Source organism: Mobula hypostoma, chromosome 4 (assembly GCF_963921235.1).
Source record: "Mobula hypostoma chromosome 4, sMobHyp1.1, whole genome shotgun sequence".
Taxonomy (NCBI): domain Eukaryota; kingdom Metazoa; phylum Chordata; class Chondrichthyes; order Myliobatiformes; family Myliobatidae; genus Mobula; species Mobula hypostoma.
The window spans coordinates 64211821-64232896 of record NC_086100.1 but is presented as its reverse complement, the minus strand read 5'-3'; the positions used below and the strand labels follow the sequence as shown (position 1 = coordinate 64232896).

The 21076-nt window shown below is 41.6% G+C and overlaps 1 protein-coding gene across 2 annotated transcripts in view; it reads left to right on the top strand.

Annotated features, from left to right (window-relative positions):
- Positions 1-21076, top strand: part of LOC134344804 (guanylate cyclase soluble subunit beta-2-like) — a 45290-nt gene that overhangs the window by 14415 nt on the left and 9799 nt on the right. For both annotated transcript variants that reach the window (XM_063044905.1, XM_063044906.1), the window contains exons 6-9: positions 8329-8546; positions 9757-9865; positions 10151-10254; positions 20401-20617. In XM_063044905.1, coding sequence (XP_062900975.1) covers positions 8329-8546; positions 9757-9865; positions 10151-10254; positions 20401-20617 — 648 coding nt within the window. The remainder of the gene's footprint in view (positions 1-8328; positions 8547-9756; positions 9866-10150; positions 10255-20400; positions 20618-21076) is intronic.

Here is a 21076-nt window from a genome sequence, read left to right as displayed (position 1 = left end):
GGTTAACCCCTTATTCACTGAACCGTCCATCTGACACAAAAGGACTGCATTCCTTTTCAACCAAGTCAGACACCTCAGACCTCAACTGAGTTTCAACACAAGGTTCAATACCCTGTGAATCCACAGGTACTTCAACAACGTGAACACAGGCAATTGGGACAGCTGCCTCTTCTGGGCCTTCATCACTAGTCCCAGTTTCAAATTCCAGGTTACCCTGATCCTCCCAGCTACTCTCTGGGGAAAATCTCATCCGGAGTAAACTCAACCTTGTGGGTTAAAACAACCTCGCCTGCTAATCTAGCAGACTCCCGCAAGATAGCTGCATCCTTTTCATCTGGGTATGCCCTTAAATCATCTGGAACACACTTCTTAAAGTCTTCAATCACAACCAGCTCTTTCAAGCTGTTAAGAACCTCAGTTACCCCTTCTGAGGTACACCCACGATTGAAGTACATAAATTTCTCCCTCTCAAACTCTCTCTGTTTTTCTGTCTCCTCAGCCTTGAGCCGTTTTAGTTGCACCTCATGCTGTCTTTGCCTATCCTCAGCCTCCATCACTAATTTAAGTCTATCTATCTTTATTTGTTCCAGTCGTACCTGGATCTCCTCTTTACCTAGAGGAAACCCCTTTAACACCTCCTCACCAAATTTCTTCACAGAGATACAGTGTTCAACTATTTTCCTTTGAATTTCTGTTTTTGTCATACCCTTCTTTACCTCCATAAGTTTCAATACCTCAGCAATTTCTTGCAACTCATCCTTTCTAGCTTTCTTGAAAGCCACAGGGTCTGGTGATGCCAGAAATTTCTGAACATCCGTTTCTGCTGTTTTTCCACATAAATAAATCAAAAGGGATTTTCCCCAATCAAATCGATCAAGCCTCCAAACAATTTGTTCGTATACCGGATGCAGGTCTCAATTTTTTTAGGGACCCAGGATGGGTTAAAAGGACCAGCAGAAATGGAATACACCTGGAGTCTGGTTTTGCTGTTTACTAACACTTTTTATTAGTAACTACACAATACAGTAATATAAAACTAGATAAGTCGAATAGGTTAGCAGAGTTTATGCATATATAGAAAATATAAAACCCAAACTTCTTCAAGCTTAGCTGGTAAGTGATACAGTCTTACAACAATAAGTAAACAAAGTCAGTTCAGTGATGCTGAGTTGAGTAGAATTGAGGAGAGAGAGAGGTTTGTTGTCCACGTAAACCGATGCCGTCGATTCTTCCTGTTGTCCTCCTGAATCCTTTAAAGTCACCGAATGTGACCACACCAAGGCTACCATCTTCCGTAGTAAAGCTATCAACCCAGGCAAAGGGTTAAACACACTGATGGCTTTCCACCAGTCACCCCTTTTCACACTGCGATAGCCACTGATCGATTCTCCCAATCGATCCTCAAAAACCCACCTTTCTGTGGGCACTCAAAGCTCATCCAATGTCTGTTTTTTCTGTGTGTCCGTGTGTCCATGTATATTCAAAACAAGCTGCAGAGAAACCATAACATCGATTGTCCAACAAATAACTCCACCTCTGTCTCTCTGTCTCTCTCGAGCAGCTCAAACAGTGTCCAAAAATCAGTCTCATTCTCCCGGCATTTTGAACTGACAGTCCACAGAAAATATGAACCCTAGGGGTACATAACAAGCAAAACAAATTGGAACCAAGTGAGAATCTTATAGAATTTTAACTGGGCTACTCTTCTTGTCTCCTAGCAACTTTACTGAAATTGGAGAAGTAAATTCTCCATGATTGTCTAGAAATTTATTTAAACGATAAAACAAAACAGTCATGCGAGTTTCAAATAACACTTTTAGGTAGTTGTTCTCCACATCAAAATCAAATTCAGAAGTTATTGTGCAATAATTGAATAAAATTAGAAAATGTCTGTGATGCACTTTGATTTGTTAGAAGGTCATGATTTTATTAATGTCAAATTCAGTTGCACCTAATAATTATTTATTAATGGAAAATAGTTAAAAATAGATAAAAGCTTCAGTTTTTGACATACAGTAACAGCAGCAAGCATGATACAAATAAATGCAGGTAAAATCTCTTTTCTATGACAATGTTCCTTGACACCAATTTTAGAAGGGCAACAGAAAAGTAATTTTCATTTCATCCTTTTGTGATTGACATTGCAAATTTAGAAAATCTATTAGAACAGGGACACCGTACTGTATTCAACCAATATCAGTTTTCATTAAAGACAAACATAGAGCCTCTTGTGTTCTTCCAGAATGTCCATGTCCATCTGTATCCTCAAAAATCATGTGTCCCAATTTACTTTGGGTCTACACCTTTATTCAACATGGCCACAGCTGATTGCCCAATTTAGTACTGCTTCCACCTTCCTATGTCTCTTGATAACTTTGGCATTAAGAAACTTTTTCACCTCCTTAAATATGCATCTTGATAGTGTACCCTGCTATCTGTTCTCTGGTGTGAAAAAAAATTCTCCTGTTCTGGTGTAAACTGAATCCTGAGAATGTGACCTTTGATTCTGGACACTGCAGTTATTGGGAACATCTTCCCACTATCTTGTTTATAAGGCCAATTGTATGGTTTTCTATGAAATTCCCACATATTCTTCTGAAAAATGAATATAGGCCTCACTGATCCAACTCTCCTTGAATGTCAGCATTCGGATTATAGAGTTGAACATGTTAGAAACGGACACTTTGGCTCATCATGTCTATTCCAACCATTTTGCCTGCCTATATTCATCCCATTTTCCTGCATTAATCCTATTTTTCTCTATGACATGTTTATTCAAGTAATTGTCAGGATGCCTCTTAAATGTTGTTACTGTAATTGGCTCCATCACTCCCTGTATTTCCTCTTGCAACTCATACTAACTAATCTTTGTGTGAACAATTTATCCCTTAAATTCCCTTTAAACATCCCTTCAACTCACCTTAAACCTGTAATCTCTAGTCTTAGCTACCTCTACCAGGGAATTCAGGCACTGGATATCTATTCCATCTATTTCTCTCATAGTTTTATACATCTCTGTGTTTTGACCTCCTAGCTCCTTCACTCTAAGGCAAATAGACCAGCCTCTTGTACCTTTCCTTTTTCCAATCTATCACCATTCAGATAGTAATTTGCCTTTCTATTTTTAGAATCTGAGTGGATAATCCCACATTTCCACCGTACAGTTGTTCATCCACTTGTCCATATCACTTTGGAACCTCCTTGCGTCCTCCTCACAGCTCACGCTCCAGTTTTGCGTCATCTGTAAACTGGAATTCAGTTTGTATTATTTAGTTTCCTTACTAATCTATTTGTGTGTATTGGATGAAAAGTTAGAGCCCAGGCACTGAAGAAAGAATCAATGGTTTTGAAATTTCTTTATTCATAATAGTAATGTCCCACCTTTCTGATGGTAGAGAGTTGCATTGAAAAAGTGTGGCTCCCAACACTTGGAAACATGGGATATTTTTCTATTCACCTAGTTAGAGATGCCTTCAGAGACTTTTTAAATCCTCTGCACGTCTCTTCTCATTCTCCATCTTTCCCCTCTTATTGTGTTTTTTATCTCTCCTGTGTTGAATTCTAAACTTCTCCTAATCCTTAAACCAGTTGTTTTTTCTGGAAATTCTATAGTTGAGCCCTCTTTTCTGGGACTATTTTATGCCAGATAAGAATGAATCATTGCTGTAATTTACACATGCTGTCTTTAAATATTACCCACTGCCTACTCATGTTCAACTCATTTAGTGAAGTTTCAGAGCCTGTCATTACCAGGTTATGCCTTATATTCTATATTTTCATTTCTTCTGATACAAGAATCCAATATTTGATTTTAGTACTGCACTCCACTGTAGTGAAAAATTCTATTAACTTATAGTTGTTCCTGAAGGGCCACACCCAACAAGAGAGACCGTAAGAACATAAGACATACTAGCAGAATTAGGCCACAATACTCCAAGTGAGGCCTCACCAGTGCCTTACAAAGCCTCAGCATTGCATTCTTGCTTGTATATTCTAGTTCTCTCAAAATGAATGCTAATGTTGTATTTGCCTTCCTCACCACTAACTCAGCCTTCAAATTAGCCTTTAGGGAATTCTGCATGAAGATTCCAAAGTCCTTTTGCCTCATATTTTTGAATTTTCTCCCCATTTAGAAAATGGTCTATTTTCCTTATACTAAAGTGCATTTCCATACACTTACCAACACTGTGTTCCATCTGCCACCCCTTTTCCCATTCTCCTAACCTGTCTGACTCCTGCAGCCTATCTGCTTTCTCAACACTACATGCTACTCCACCTATCTTTGTATTGTCTGCAAACGTGGCCATAAAGCCATCAAGTATGTCATCCAAATCATTGGCATACAACGTAAAAAGGAGTCCCAACACCAAGCCCTGGGGAATAACACTAGTCACTGACAGCCAATCAGAAAAGACTCCTTTTATTCACACACTTTGTCCCCTGCCTTTCAGCCAATGCTCTATCCATGGTAGTATCTTTCCTGCAATACCATGGGCTTTTATCTTATTAAGCAGCCTCATGTGTAGCACATCGACAAAGGCCTTCTGAAAATCCAAGTACACAACATCCACTGATTCTCCTCAGTCATTTCTACTTGCTATTCCCTCAAATAATTCCAACAGATTTGTCAGGCAAGACTTTTCCTTAAGGAAATCATGCTGACTTTGACCTACTTTATCCTGTGCCTCCAAGTACCCAGAAACCACATCTTTAACAATTGACTCCCACATCTTCCTACCTACTGAGGCCAGATAAACTGACCTATAATTTCCTTTCTTCTGACTTGACCCCTTCTTGAAGTGTGAAGTGACATTTGCAATTTTTCAGTCCTCTGCAACCATGTCAGAGTCTAGTGATTTTTGAATGATCATTACTAATACCTCCACACTCTTTTCAGCTATCTCTTTCAGTTCATTTGGTCCAGATTTACCTTCAGACCTTTCAGTTTCCTAAGCACTTTCTCCCTAGTATTAGGAACTGCATTCACTTCTGCCCCCTGACACTCTTGAATATCCAACTTACCGCTAGTGTCTTCCACTGAAGAATGATGCAACATCTTATTCAGTTCATCCACCATTTTCTTGTCTACCATCACCACCTCTCCAGTGTTTTTTTTCCAGCAGACTAATATCTTCTCTTGCCTTTCTTTTATTCTTAATATATCTGAAAAAAACTTTTTGGTATCCTCTTTGACATTATTGACGAGCTTACCATCATATTTCATCTTTTCTTTCCTGACAGCTTTTTAGTTGCCTCCTGTTGATTTTTAAAAGTTCCCCAATCCTCTAACTTTCCAGTAATTTTTGCTCGGCTATATGCCTTCTCTTTTGTTTTTATGTTGCTTTGACTTTCCTTGTCAGGAACAGTTGTGTTACCCTGCCTTTAGAATTCTTCTTCCTCTTTGGGATGTATATATCCTGTGTCTTCCGAATTGCTGCTAGAAATTCCAGCCATCGCTGCTCAGCAGACGTTCCTGCTGGTGTCCCCTTCCAATCAACTTTGGCTAGCTCTTCTCTCATGAATCTCTCATGCCTCTTGCGCTTCACTCTACTGTAATACTGATACATCTAACTTTAGCTTCTCCCTCTCAAAATGCAAGATGAATTCTGTGATTTATTTCAGTGAAGAATGAGGCGAGAATGATTACATTTGGATTATTTTGGGTGAGACTTAGAGCAGGGCAAAGCACACCACAAATTTAAATACTAAGAGTCATACCTCGGGTGTGCCTGTAGAAAGAAAGTCAGATTTAACTTTAAGAATCTATTGAAAGGTCTTTAACCTGGAATATTAACTCTTACCTCTTTCTACAAGTGCAGCTGGTGTGCTGAATGATCCAACATTTTTTATAATTAACATGCAAGTTTACTGATAACACTCCAGCCAAGCTCAGTGGTAGTGTGAATTTTGAGGAGAATCCCAGAGATGAGAAAGGGAAGGAGGCAGGCTAAATAGATGGTAGAATATAATGTGGTAAAACTTGTTTTGATAGAACAAGACAGAAAAACAGAATTGTTTTTAATTGGTGAGAGATTGAACAATGAAGATATTCAGAAGAACTTGAGAGTCCTTTTCCATAAAACACTGAATGTGATCACGCAAGCAGGCAAATACTTAAGCGTAAGACTGATCTATGCAGATGCACCTGCATGCAAAAGTGGAAAGAAAAGTTTTTTCAAAACTCTGAGGTTATTGTCACATACCCAAATACACAAATGCAGAACTGCAATGAAAAGCTTACTTGTATATGGCATCATATAAGCGCATTCACATGCAAAACAGAATAATGCATAAACTATACACTATGTCTACAAAGAAACACAATTAGAACAAAAAATGCCAAGTCTATATTAGTGCAATCTGCTCCAAATGGTCATAGTTTTATTAAACTGTGGTGATGAGGGTTTGATGGTTGGTTCAAGAATTAATGGTTGAGGGGAAGCAGCTGTTTTTGAACTTGGTGCTGTGTGGCTTCAGGTTTCTGTAACTTCTGCCTGATGGCATAGGCTGGATGGTGAGGATTTTTGATGATAAATGTCGCTTTTGGATGCAGTGCCTCCTCTAGATATTACCAATGGAGGGGCATGGTTGTACTCAAAATATATTGGGCAGAGTTCCCACTCCCTACATTACATTTCATGCATTTGAATTGCCATACCAGATCATGATGCAACCAGTGAGGATACTTTCAACAGCACCTCTTCAATGACAAACCAAACCTCCTTATCCTCTTTAAGAAAGTAAAGATGCTGGTGAGGTTTCTTTATGATTGCATCAATGTGCTGGGCCGAGGACAGGTTACCCAATATGTTAATATCCAGACAATTAAACTTGTTGAATCTCACCACAACTGATCACCCCAATGTAAACTGGTGCATGACCGCACCCCTCCCCCCTGCTGAAGTCAACGATCAGCTTCTGAGTTTTGCTGACAATGAGTGAGCAATTATTTTTGTGGCACCACTCAACCACATGACCTACCACGTTCCGGTAAGCAGATTCATCACGTTATGTATTTAGTATTGCGAACCTGAGGTACTTTCACAGTCTCAAGTCTCATCTGCCAAGCAGAGTGAATCCCCCTTGTCAGGAAAGGAGTTATCTATTGAGACTAAGAAATCCTCCACAGCAATTAAATCTTTAGGCCTGAATGGGACAACTTAAACTTTACTATGCTGTGGATGTCTGTATAGTAGTAGTATTATATGGTATACTGTGTATATTTTTGAGATGTATTCTCTGTTGGGTTGGAGTTTATAGCTAAGCAGGGAGGAATGTTGTGTATTTAAAATTTAAGTAATATTTGAGTAATTTTGTATATATTTTGGTCAATTAAGCATCCTTGTTCAATTAAATAACTGATTACAAGTTATAGTTATAAATACGTGGATTGCATATGTCATCACGCTACCACATGATATGTGTGCACCTCCCTTAAAGTAAACACAAAGTTAGATTGGCACTTCATACTCCCATGTCTTCCTTTGAATTACTTTAATGTTCTGAGGTTACAAAACATTACAGTCACCACCTGTGAATCATCCAACAACATCAGTGTCATCAGTGAACTTGAAGACGGCTTCAGAGCCGTGCTTAGCAACACAGTTGTGTGGGTGTAGGGAGTGCTTTTGAAGTGTTCCTTCCAATTGGCAAGACTGCTTCACCATCCGTGATGATTCTACTCCGTTCCTGACAAGACAAAAATAGGGACGTGACTTTAAATGTACTGCCTGACAATTTCCTGCTGCTTATTTATTGCTGATATTTATGACAGCTGTTCTGGCTTATCTTAGAATAGTCTTTTGATCTGTGCAAAACTTCTTAGAAGACAGTTTAAATGTTTTGTACACTGTAAGTATTCTTGAACCTGGATAATGTAATGTTTGCTGGAAACCCTTGTATCACTTTTATTGTATTTTTCCTTTGTATCCCCAATTTCTTGTTTATTTATGTTTTAAAGTGATTTTTTAAATATAGAAACATAGAAAACCTACAGCAGAAGACAGGCCCTTTGGCCCACAAAGTTGTGCCGAACATGTCCCTACCTTAGAAATTACTAGGGTTACCCAAAGCCCTTTATTTTTCTAAGCTCCGTGTACCTATCCAAAAGTCTCTTAAAAGACCCTATCATATCCGACTCCACCACCGTTGCCGGCAGCCCATTCCACGCACTCACCATTCTCTGCGTAAAAAGCTTACCCGATATCTCCTCTGTACCTACGATGTATGTACCTATGATTCACAATTTATGTTGTGAAATTTTCAGTTTTTTCCAAGAGAACTTGTAGCCTCCATAACATTGCACAAAAATCTGCTTATCTTCGACAGGGATAATCAGAGCAGCAGCAATGGACTTCTTTAACAGTGAAGTCACAATGGAAATTGTGAGATATGTGGAAGAGGAAGAGCTAACGGGTAAAAAGGAGCATGTTGTTTTTTTGGTTACTCAGAAGCCAATATATTCAAAGAAACTTGGCAAATTGTCTACAATCCCACAGCACTTGGCTGAGACTCACAACCAGAGTGAAAAACAGTTAAATAAAATGGTAGGTTCGAAGTTCTATTGATATTGCAATAACAGCCAATTTAAACTTTGAGTCTGTGAAAGATCCATCTTATGTGTCCACCACATAAGAAAGACCAAAGGCATTAAGTTAAACTCTGCTGGAGACTTCACACTTTCCCCCATCAAACTCACTACACCCCAATCCTTTGCTTTAAGCACAGCCAACTCTTGAGATGAATGGTCAACTCCATAATCCTCTTTAATATAAAAAAGGACAATTTTGACACTTGTAACATTGGGAATGTACAGTCAGTGGCCAGTTTATTAGCTACAGGAGGTACCCAATAAAGTGTCCCCTGAACCTCTTGATCATGTCTGCATGCTTTTATGCATTGAGTGCCTGATTAGATATTTGCATTATCATGCAAGTGTAAAGGCATACCCACTAAAATGGCCATGAGTGTTGTGTTTAATTGTATAAATATTGCATGGTTGTTTTTACTATAGACTCAAGACAGGTAGTGCTTTCCTCTCCACTGTCAGTAAATATCATTTTACATATATTTTTGTGTTTATATTCTACCTTGCTACGGGAAACCTCTAGAGAGATAAATATGGCATGAATCCCATCTACAATATTTCAAATTAAAGATGAACATTTTTAGATTTATGTTCACCAGTGATATCATCCTTATAACCTCCTCCAGCCTTGATCTTACTATTCCTCTAATTTGGCTTGCATTTACTCCTCCATTGGTATTCATACTCTCTATCTCTAATTTTCTTTTACCTATTTTAAGACAACATCTACCTATTTAACGATGGATTTAATACATGTTTGTATAACCCAGGCTGCCATTTTCTTCCTTTTTCTTTTCTCTTATTATTCATTCACATATTGTCAATGTTGTCACAGGGCCAGCATTTTATGCTGGATCTATTCAAATACTTGGATTTCAATTCCTCAGAGCATGATTCAAATTTATTCTACGTTATCAGAAGTCTGGATCTTTGGATGCTTGCCTAATAATGAGGCCATTATGCTCCCATACTCTTGTGTTTTTATGATGTACATTGCAATTTTTGACAGAAAATATGCTCTAAGTTTACAAAGTTTCTTACAGAGGACAGAGAAATAAATCTATTTGTATCAGGCAATTTGATTAACTATTTTTTTTTGTACCATATATTTAAACAATCAAAATCTAAAAAATGTATGAAGTGATACTCAAGAAGTCCATGTGTTTCAGGAAATAGAAAGAACAATGAACAGAGGCGCAAACAAAACTTGTAACTCTAGAAGCCCTGCCAAGAAAAACCACTGGGGTACAATTCGTGGGATCATCAGATCAGGAGAAGGTAATACTTGTACTGTTGCCCCCGGTAGAAGACTACAAGTGGTGTTAAATCTAACCTGTATACAAACAATTACTTTTCATGTGTTGTAAAGCTTTGTTACAGAAATTGAGGGTATAATGCTGTAGTAATGTCTATCAGTTTCATTCATTTATGTTTTGAGTGATTTCTAATTAGCGTCAGCAATTTTTAATCATGTATTTGTAACTTCAAATGGTTTTACAGTAAATTATACGGTAGTCTCTTGAATATTGAAGTGTGGAATCAGATGTATTTTTTTCTTCGTAGGAAGACTGTTAAGAGATTTTGAACCAGTTTATCCTGACAAACTATGGATAGAGACAACAACATTTTGTAATTCTTTTCCTTTTCACATTGTCTTCAACCAGGAGGTGGGTTTTCATTCTATTTGTTCTTCTAATCGTTTCTGAGCATGCCTTTCCATGACTATTAAAACATATTTTCCTCTGAGTTGTCACATTTCTTTTCTGAAGACATTGTTGCCTAGAAATTAATTACATCATACAGTTGTTGGGCAGTAGGCCAAGAATGTTTCATTTGAAAGCCCAGTACTTGAAATTTCAGTTGTGCACAGGTCCAGAGCTATTGACAAAATCTTGCACCAAGGAAAATGCTCCTCACCATTGCTGAATATGGAAAGATCTAGCAGGAAGAATGGAGATCATGGTTGAGAGACGTCAGCGGTTGAGGTAGTCAGGATTCAAGATAGGCATTAGTCCATGATGTTAAGGTTGATGAGAAGGGTAAGGGTTGGGAGATAAATTGCTAGAGGAATTGGGGAAGATGTCAGTTGCCAGGGGTGGGAGGGGTTGCTGCTGGATGGGCCACCGTGTATGTGTTTTCACCCTGTGCATTTGGCATCAGGTGTCTGAAAGAGCTAAAATAAAACTGTGGACTTCATTCATTTCACATAAATTGCTACTTACTTTATCTGAACTACATTTAGTTATTTTTTAAAAATGGAATTGCATAATAAGCAATAACAAAGCATTACATGATCCAAGTTTAAAGATGACCTCTTTCCATGTGTAAATGCCATGCAATAATTCACCCGGAATTCTATAATTCTTATGCAAGTTCATGTAGGATCACTTCCTAGCAGCAGCAAAATTAGAAAACCAATTCAAACCTCTATTTAATCAATAAAGATACTCTTTATTGATTAAAGCTCAGCACTCATTGCTATCATCCTCTCAAAACTAATCAATAAGCTTCAAGACCTTGGCTTCCGTACCTCCTTGTGCAATTGGATCCTCAATTTCCTCACTTGCAGACTCCAATCAGTTTGGCTTGGCAACAACGTCCCCTCCACAACGTCCATCAGCACAGGCACAAGTCTATGTGCTTTATACTTGACTGTGAGGCTAAGCACGGCTCGACTGTGATATTTAAGTTTGCTAATGACACCACTGCCATTGGCTGAGTCAAAGGTGGCGACAAATCAGCATAAGGGATACAGGAGGGAGATTGAAAATCTGGCTGAGTAGTGCCACAACAACCTCTCACAATGTCAGCAAGACCAAGGAGCTGATTATTGAGTTCAGGAGGAGGAAACCAGATGTGCATGAGCCAGTCCTCATTGGGGATCAGAAGTGGAGAGGGTCAGCAACTTTAGATTCCTCGGTGTTATCATTTCAGAAGATTTGACCAGAGCCCAGCAAATAAATGCAATTACCAAGAAAGTACAGCAGTGCCTCTACTTCCTTAGAAGTTTGCCAAGATTTGGCAGGACATCTAAAACTCTGACAAACTTCTACAAATGTGTGCTGGGGAATATATTGGCTGGTTGCATCATGGCCTGGTATGGTAACACCAATGCCCTTGAATGGAGAATCCTACAAAAAGTAGTGGATATGATCCAGTCTATCACAGGTAAAGTCTTCTGTGATGGGGGCACACTCCTTACACACATGCATTTCACACACACTCAAACATTGCCTTGTTGTTCTGCTGTATGCATTTCAATGTCTTAGCTGATCTAGTCTCTTAATGGTTCCTAGAGCAAGCCGATGCACTCGGGTTGGCTTTGTGGTACCTTTCCCACCACACACAGTGGAATGTGCAATTTCACTGTAATGGGGATATATAAATGTGTATATTTTGTATATTTTAGTAATGGGGATATGTAAATGTGTATATTTTGTTTGAATACTATATTTAACATAGACACTTCTGTTTATTTTGTAATATAATTGTAGCTACATTGTGGGCGCATCATATTGTAATTCATTTCTTAAGTCAACTTTGTTGGTAATTAAAGGTGGTATGTTCTAGTGTTAAAACAAAAGGAAGCTGATTACCCTCATCAGGGGAGAGAGATGGCAGCTGCCAAGTGTTCAAACTGGACAAGAATAAGAATGGAGCTATTATTATGTTTTTTGGTAGATATCTTTTTGGTAAATATTAGCAGTTTTCACAATTTTCACTAATTTTTGTAACTTTGATTTTTGACGCATCTGATAAATATCCTTGCACTAAAGTGCTAAGCAACTCCCACCATTTTTCCTTTGGCCATAACCCATGTATCTAACATATGATGGCAGTGGTGGGATGGCCAGTCGCAAAAGGGTGCGTTAACTTGGGGGAGAGTGGAACTGCGGTCCCAAGTCAGGCAAACCCCTGAGGCTAAAAATGAAGCAGATGCCCAGGAGACAGCAGAGATCTCAAAGGAGGAAGAACTTCAGCCCAGGGCCAAGGTCAGGCCAGAAGCAAAAGGGCCTTCCAGTGGCACCAGCTCCACTGGAAGACCCTCCCTGGAAAATCTGTTCTGAGACTTCCTGTCTGCCCAGCAGAGGAGAGATGATATTATGAGAAAGGAACTTCAAAGCCTGTGGAAGGGTCCCCAGGTGCCTTCTTATCAAACAGGGTGATGATTTTGGGAACTTTTCCTCAGGTCGTGAGGGTGTGGCCCAGATATGGGAATGGCCAGAGGAGGAGTGGGTCTGCCAGCTAGTGCCACTATGGATGGGTAGAGCTTTCAAAGCCTACGCTGCAATGGATGAAGAGAGGTCCACGACTATCCTGACCTGAAGGAGGTGCTGCTGGCTAAATTTGATACCTCGGCAGAAACCTATCACCAATGCTTCTGTTCCAGTACTCTACCACCGGGGAGTCACCCACTGAGTTGTACCTTCACCTGGGGTGTCTCTACCGTCGATAGATTCAGCCAGAGCAGAAGTCCAAGGAGGAGATTAAAGAGACCATTATTCTGGAGCAACTGCTGTTGGTTCTTCCTCCAGCCAGCAGGACATGGTTTCGAGAGCATGAGCCAGCGGAAGGACTCACTGTGACTTGCCCTGCAGCACCTCAATGCCCACAAGAGGGCGCCATCTTAACCATCATTCTGAAGCACCAGAAACCCTAGCCCTCCAAAGACTCTCAGGATAACTCTGCAGAAGTGAGGAGTGGGAGAAAAGAGGGCAGAGAACCTTTGGTAGTTCCTCCTAAGATTTTCATTTGCTACCATTGTCAGCAGCCAGGTCATAAATCCTCTGTGTGTCCTCTCATGAAGCCCAAATTTTCAGCTATGTGCAATGTACCAAGAGAAGAAGAACATGATGATGGTGATAATGACTGTAATGATTGTGAGCATGTTAATGGGAAACAAGCAGAATGTGAGGAGAAAGAGCCTATGTTTATAATAGTCAAAGTTAATGGGAAACCGGTCAAAGCTCTTTTAGACTCTGGTAACTCACTGTAATTAAGTAAGAAAAGTTATTAACCCTGCCTTTGGTGTTGACTACAACCACCAATGGATAGAAGAGCACAGGTGGATGTTGCATACTTGGATTTCTGCAAGGCATTCAATAAGATGCCGCATAAAAGACTTATGCATAAGATAAAGATGCATAGAGTTGGGTGTAATGTGTTAGCATGGATAGAGGATAGGTTAACCAATAGAAGGAAGAGTTGGATTAAATATGTGTTTCTTTGTTTGGCAGTCAGTGGTGAGTGGAGTATCACAGGGGTCAGTGCTGGGCCCACAGTTCTTCACAATGTACATTAACGATTTGGAAGAGAGGACCAAGTGTAGTGTATCTAAGTTTGTTGAAGACACTAAATTGAATAGAAAAGTAAATTGTGCAGAGGATGGGGAGATTCTGCACAGACATATAGATAGATTAAGTCATAGTCATACTTTATTGATCCCGGGGGAAACTGGTTTTCGTTACAGTTGCACCATAAATAATAGTAATAGAACCATAAATAGTTAAATAGTAATATGTAAATTATGCCAGTAAATTATGAAATAAGTCCAGGACCAGCCTATTGGCTCAAGGTGTCTGACCCTCCAAGGGAGGAGTTGTAAAGTTTGATAGCCACAGGCAGGAATGACTTCCTATGACGCTCTGTGTTGCATCTCGGTGGAATGGGTCTCTGGCTGAATGTACTCCTGTGCCCACCCAGTACATTATGTAGTGGATGGGAGACATTGACCAAGATGGCATGCAACTTAGACAGCATCCTCTTTTCAGACACCACCGTGAGAGAGTCCAGTTCCATCCCCACAACATCACTGACCTTACGAATGAGTTTGTTGATTCTGTTGGTGTCTGCTACCCTCAGCCTGCTGCCCCAGCACACAACAGCAAACATGATAGCACTGGCCACCACAGACTCGTAGAACATCCTCAGCATCGTCCGGCAGATGTTAAAGGACCTCAGTCTCCTCAGGAAATAGAGACGGCTCAGACCCTTCTTGTAGACAGCCTCAATGTTCTTAGACCAGTCCAGTTTATTGTCAATTCGTATCACCAGGTATTTGTAATCCTCCACCATGTCCACACTGACTCCCTGGATGGAATCAGAGGTCACTGGTACCTTAGCTCTCCTCAAGTCTACCACCAGCTCCTTAGTCTTTTTCACATTAAGCTGCAGATAATTCTGCTCACACCATGTGACAAAGTTTCCTACCGTAGCCCTGTACTCAGCCTCATCTCCCTTGCTGATGCATCCAACTATGGCAGAGTCATCCGAAAACTTTTGAAGATAACAAGCAGTAGTTGAAGTCCGAGGTGTAAATGGTGAAGAGAAAGGGAGACAAGACAGTCCCCTGTGGAGCCCCAGGGCTGCTGATCACTCTGTTGGACACACAGTGGATGGGCAAAGGTCTGGCAGATGGAGTACAATATTGGTAAATGCAAGGTCATGCACTTTGGAAGGAAAAATAAAAGATACGATTATTATTTAAATAGTGAAAGATTGCAGCATGCTCTTGTGCAGAGGAACTTGGGAATGCATGAATCACAAAAGGTTGGTTTGCAGGTGCAGCAGGTTATCAAGTAGTAGTAGAGCTACTAGGACTTGATGTTTCAATCCCTATGATAAGTTGGCACTCTCGATGTTGGCAATAGGCTTGGAGTGGTGACAAGGAGGGAGGGTAGGTACGTCATTGGGGTCATCAGGTGAGCACCCTCCTTCTTTGACATTTCGTTGATAAGCCCACGATGTCTCCAGCGGGCTCAACGGTGCTACCTGGCGTCCCAGATACACCCCCCTCAGTTCCATACCCTCCTGTCTTCATCTTGCAGCCCAGTTGTTGTCTTTTCTTTTAATCCAAATCCAATTGCTGCTTTCTTCTGCTGCGTTTGACAAGGACTTGATTGCTTGTTGGAGGGAGTGACCTCTCACCCCCATCTTCTTCAGTAGACTGGATGTAGATGTAGCAATGAATCCCCTGCATCCCACTTCTACAGGGAAAATCTTGGTCTTCCAGCCATTCTGGGCAGCTTCAGTTGCCAGTACAGAGTACTTGGTCTTTTTCCTCCCATAAGCTTCTTTGACACCATCTTCCCATGGTACTGTCAATTCCACAACATATGCCAGCTTGGCTTACCTCTTTTGATGTTGTATGGTGCTCTGGAGGTTGGGCTGCTGGTAGAAATCATGTGATGTGGACATTTCTTGCCGATGTTTGTGGGAGTGCATTTGCGGTGATTCGCCTCTGTTCCAAGATTGATGCCAGCTGTCTGAGAACTTGGTTATGCCGCCAAGTGTACCGCCCCTGGGTGAGGCTCATGGTGCATCCTGTTAAAATGTCTCTTAGTGATCCAGGTGCTTGACGAAGAGAGCAAGCGGGGTCTTCTCCCCACCACTGGTTCAGGTTCTGGGGTGTGGGTAGGAGGTCATAAGTGGCTCTGATGACAAAACTTAGCCGAGATCCCTCCATCTCCCAGGTGTCATGCCAGCTAAGTTTCCTCTTTTCCAGGCTCTCCCAATTAGTCCATTGGCCCTGCTTGGCCATTGAGACGGCCCTGGCGTGTCGCTCTGCCTCTTCCTGTCTTCTCAACTCCTCCAGCACGCATCGTTTCTTCTGCACTGATGTTGCCTTGTGCCATTGAGGAGCCTTTGGGATGAGCCTGAGCCCGGCTCTCCCATGTCGGACTTGGCCAGCCACGTCCCTGAAGCGAAGAGCAGACTTAGCACTCTGAACGGCTTCAGATGGGGTCCACTTCCTTGCTGTTGCCACACCGTGGGGCGGGGAACCACTGTTCGAATAACAGTACCTTCAGATTCAGTGAGGGTCATGACCATCCTTGCTTTGGTGCATTTGAATATTTGAATTCTTCCACAGGACTTGCAATTGGTAATTCCAATTTGCCATTCCCGTACAGTCCAACAGGACTTAAGCATCATGGAAGTCCAAGCCACTGTTTCACATGTATGCTGATCACTCTTTCGAGCTTTTCCACCTTGTTGATGGCGATTTCATCCACAGTTAAAGGCCACATGAGTCTTGGGGGTACGCCGAACTGGAAGCACCACAGCTTGAGTTTTCCTGGCAGCCAGGTCTTGTTGATGTGAGCTATGTACATGATGGTATCCTTTTTCAGTTGTTTAAACTGCTCGGTATCCTTGAGCTTAGCATCATACCATCGGCCCAAGCTCTTCACTGGCATTTCTGAAACAGTTGGGACAGATGTTCCGTCAATATGAGATCTTTTATCTGTGACTTGACCTTTGACAATGGAGATGCTTCTGCACTTGCTGGGCTTGATCTTCAACCTCGCCCATGTGATGTTTTGATGAAGCTTTTCCAGAAGTCTCTTGGTGCAGGGGACAGTTGTCGTCAGTATCGTTATATTGTCCATATAGGCTCATATCAGTGGTAACTGTTGACCAAACTGTAGCCATTTTCCTCTCGCAACCCATTTTGAGGCTCTGATAATGAGCTCCATTGCCGTAGTGAAGGCCAATGGGGAGATGGTGCACCCCGCCATGATGCCTACTTCCAGTGGTTGCCACGCTGTGGTGAAGTCTGATATTGTGAGACAAACTTGCAGGTCCTGGAAGTAGTGTTTTACCAGATTTGTTATTGTTGCAGGTGCCTGAAAGAATTCAAAAGCAGTCCACAGTAGGGAATGTGGAACTGATCCATAGGCGTTGGCCAGGTCGAGGAACAAGACATGCAGATCCTTTCCTTCTTCCTTAGCCATCTGGGCTTGATGCCATATGACGCTGGTATGTTCAAGGCATCCCAAGAAGCCTGCTATGCCAGCCCTTTGGATTGACTTATCAATGAAATGGTTTTGTTTCAGATACTTTGTAAGTCTTTGCTCCAACACGCTGAAAAAGATCTTGCCCTCTATGTTCAGAAGGTTTATTTGTGAAACTGTTAAATGGTGGATGAATTATTTTCTTTTGGGATCAGAACTCACCCCGCTCTTCTCCTGGCTTTGGAGATAACTTGCTTTTCCCACGCCACCCTCCTGTTTCTTCATAGTCATAAGTCATACTTTATTGATCCCAGGGGAAACTGGTTTTTGTTACAGTTGCACCATAAATAATTAAATAGTAATAAAACCATAAATAGTTAAATAGTAATATGTAAATTATGCCAGGAAATAAGTCCAGGACCAGCCTATTGGCTCATGGTGTCTGACCCTCCAAGGGAGGAGTTGTAAAGTTTGATGGCTGCAGGCAGGAATGACTTCCTATGACGCTCTGTGTTGCATCTCGGTGGAGTGAGTCTCTGGCTGGATGTACTCCTGTGCCCAACCAATACATTTATGTAGTGGATGGGAGACATTGTCCAAGATGGCATGCAACTTGGACAGCATCCTCTTTTCAGACACCACCGTGAGAGAGTCCAGTTCCATCCCCACAACATCACTGGCCTTACGAATGAGTTTGTTGATTCTGTTGGTGTCTGTTACCCTCCGCTTTCTGCCCCAGCACACAACAGCAAACATGGTCGCATTGGCCACCACAGACCCGTAGAACATCCTTAGCATCGTCCAGCGGATGTTAAAGGACCTCAGTCTCCTCAGGAAATAGAGACGGCTCTGACCCTTCTTGTAGACAGCCTCAGTGTTCTTTGACCAGTCCAGTTTATTGTCAATTCGTATCCCCAGGTATTTGTAATCCTCCACCGTGTCCACACTGACTCCCTGGATAGAAACAGGGGTCACCGGTACCTTAGCTCTCCTCTGGTCTACCACCAGCTCCTTAGTCTTTTTCACATTAAGCTGCAGATAATTCTGCTCACACCATGTGACAAAGTTTCCTACCGTAGCCCTGTACTCAGCCTCATCTCCCGTGCTGATGCATCCAACTATGGCAGAGTCATCTGAAAACTTCTGAAGATGACAAGTCTCTGTGCAGTGGTTGAAGTCAGAGGTGTAAATGGTGAAGAGAAAGGGAGACAAGACAGTCCCCTGTGGAGCCCCAGTGCTGCTGATCACTCTGTCGGACACACAGTGTTGCAAGCACACGTACTGTGGTCTGCCAGTCAGGTAATCAAGAATCCATGACAGCAGGAAACCATCCACCTGCATCGCTGTCAGCTTCTCCCCCAGCAGAGCAGGGTGGATGGTGTTGAACGCACTGGAGAAGTCAAAAAACATGACCCTCAGAGTGCTCGCTGGCTTGTCCAGGTGGGCGTATACACCTGTCAGCAGGTAGACGATGGCATCCTCAACTCCTAGTCGGGGCTGGTAGGTGAACTGGAGGGGATCTAAGTGTGGCCTGACCATAGGCCGGAGCAGCTCCAGAACAAGTCTCTCCAGGGTCTTCATGATGTGGGAGGTCAATGCCACCGGTCCGTAGTCATTGAGGCCGCAGGGACGCGGTGTCTTCGGCACAGGGACGAGGCAGGACATCTTCCACAGCACAGGAACCCTCCGGAGCCTCAGGCTCGGGTTGAAGACATGGCAGAGAAATTTCAGAACATCTGGGTGTTCCTGTAGACACAATATGGAACGCCGTTAGGGCCTGGCGCTGATGCCGATCTTGCCTTCTTCACTGCCTCTTTCACCTCACTCAGCCTGGGAGGGCTGATGTTAAACTGATGTTGTGAGGGTGAGATTGGTGAAATATCAGCTGGGACAAGTATTGGTTCATCTTTTCGCTTATCAGTGTGGATGATTCTGAGATGTCTTTCAACCTCCTCTTTTGATACTTTCAAGGATCGGCTTTTCTCTTTTGTGAAAATGCCTTCCACATATTTAAAGGGATCTTTGTAGAAATCTGTTCTTCCCTGATTACTACAGAGAGTAAATTTAAGACAGGGAAGTTTTGCTCAACTGTACAGGGCACTCGCGAGGCCATGCCTGGAATACTGCATGCAATGCTCTCCTCCTTGCTTGAGGAAAGATATACTGGCCCTGGAGGTAGTGCAGAGGAGGTTTATGAGGTTGATTCCGGAGATGAGGGGGTTAGCTTATGAAGAGAGATTGACTCGGCTGGGACTATACTTGCTGAAATTCAGAAGAATGAGAGGGGGTCTTGTAGAAACATAAAAAATTTTAAAGCAATACATAAGGTAGAGGCAGGAAAATTGTTTCCACTGGTAGGTGAGACTAGAACTTGGGGACATAGATCAAGATTCGCAGGAATCAAATTAGGATGGTGATGAGTACAAACAGCTTTTCCCAGAAAACCATGAAACTTTGAAATTTGCTGTCCAGGAAAGAAGTAGAGACTACCTCATTAAACACACGTAAGACAAAATTGGATAGATTTTTGCACAGCAGGAAAATTGAGGGTTAAAGGGAAAAGGCAAGCAGGTGGAGCTGGGTTCACAGCCAGTTCAGCCACGATCTGATTGCATGGCAGAACAGGTCTGACGACCTAGAGGGCCGACTTCAGCTCCTGTATCTTACATGAGGAGAATAATTGCCACACAAATTGTGGTTAATATCTGAGATACTGTAACTGCCTGATAGTGGTGGAATCATATTCCAGGAAACTTCCAAAGCACAACTGGACACATGTTGAAAAAGGACTCATTTGTAGGGTTGAGGGAGAAATTTGGTTATGTTCAACAAATTCAACAGTTCTTTCAATGGGCCAGCACAGGTTTTCTACCAAGTATTTTCTTTACAAGATCAAATGTTTTATCATATTCCACTTCTGGCAAAGTGAGTTGAGAATTTTCATTTTCTGTTAACCAAAATGTATTAAATTTAACTGATTTATCAGTGCTATTAACTTGCATTATCAGTGCATACTTATTATGCAAATTGTATGTGGACTTTTGTAATATATTCTGGTTAATACTTTACTTGTCTTTTAAGCTTAGAGTAAAACAAGCAGGGACAAAAATACAGAAGATTGTCCCAGGTCTTGCAACAATGGACATCCAACTTGATGCATACTTCACCATCGTTCACCCAGAAGTAACATTCAAAATTTCAACTATACGGAAATTTATTAATAGCCCATTCCTGTTACGAACGAAACAGGCAATGATGCTGGAATCATGGAAGCATCGTCCAATGCTGGAACTAAGAGGTGTGTGAGAAAAACAAGGAGTAGAAGATATAAATCTAAAGTTAAATATAGGTTGCAATGTAAGTTTAATGAGAAAAAATATCACCGAATTTACAAGTCACAACTTTTCCCAATATAATTTATTTCTGCTTTCCTATACCTGATCACATGTCTGCACCTCACCTGCTTTCCTATTTTGACATCCTCATATAATCTCTTCCTGCGTGATGGCTTTTCCTGAATATTGTAATGGAAATTCATCACTATCAATAGGATGAAGTGGAATTTCATTATCCAGAGGGTGGTGAATATGTGGACTTCATTGCCATGGATGACTGTGGAGGCCATGTCATTGGGTATATTTAAAGTGTAGGTTGATAGGTTCTTGATAAGTAAGGGTATTAGAAGTTATGGGGAGAGGCAGGAGAATGGAGTTGAGGGGGATAATAACATAGCTGTTATGGAATGGTGGAGCAGACT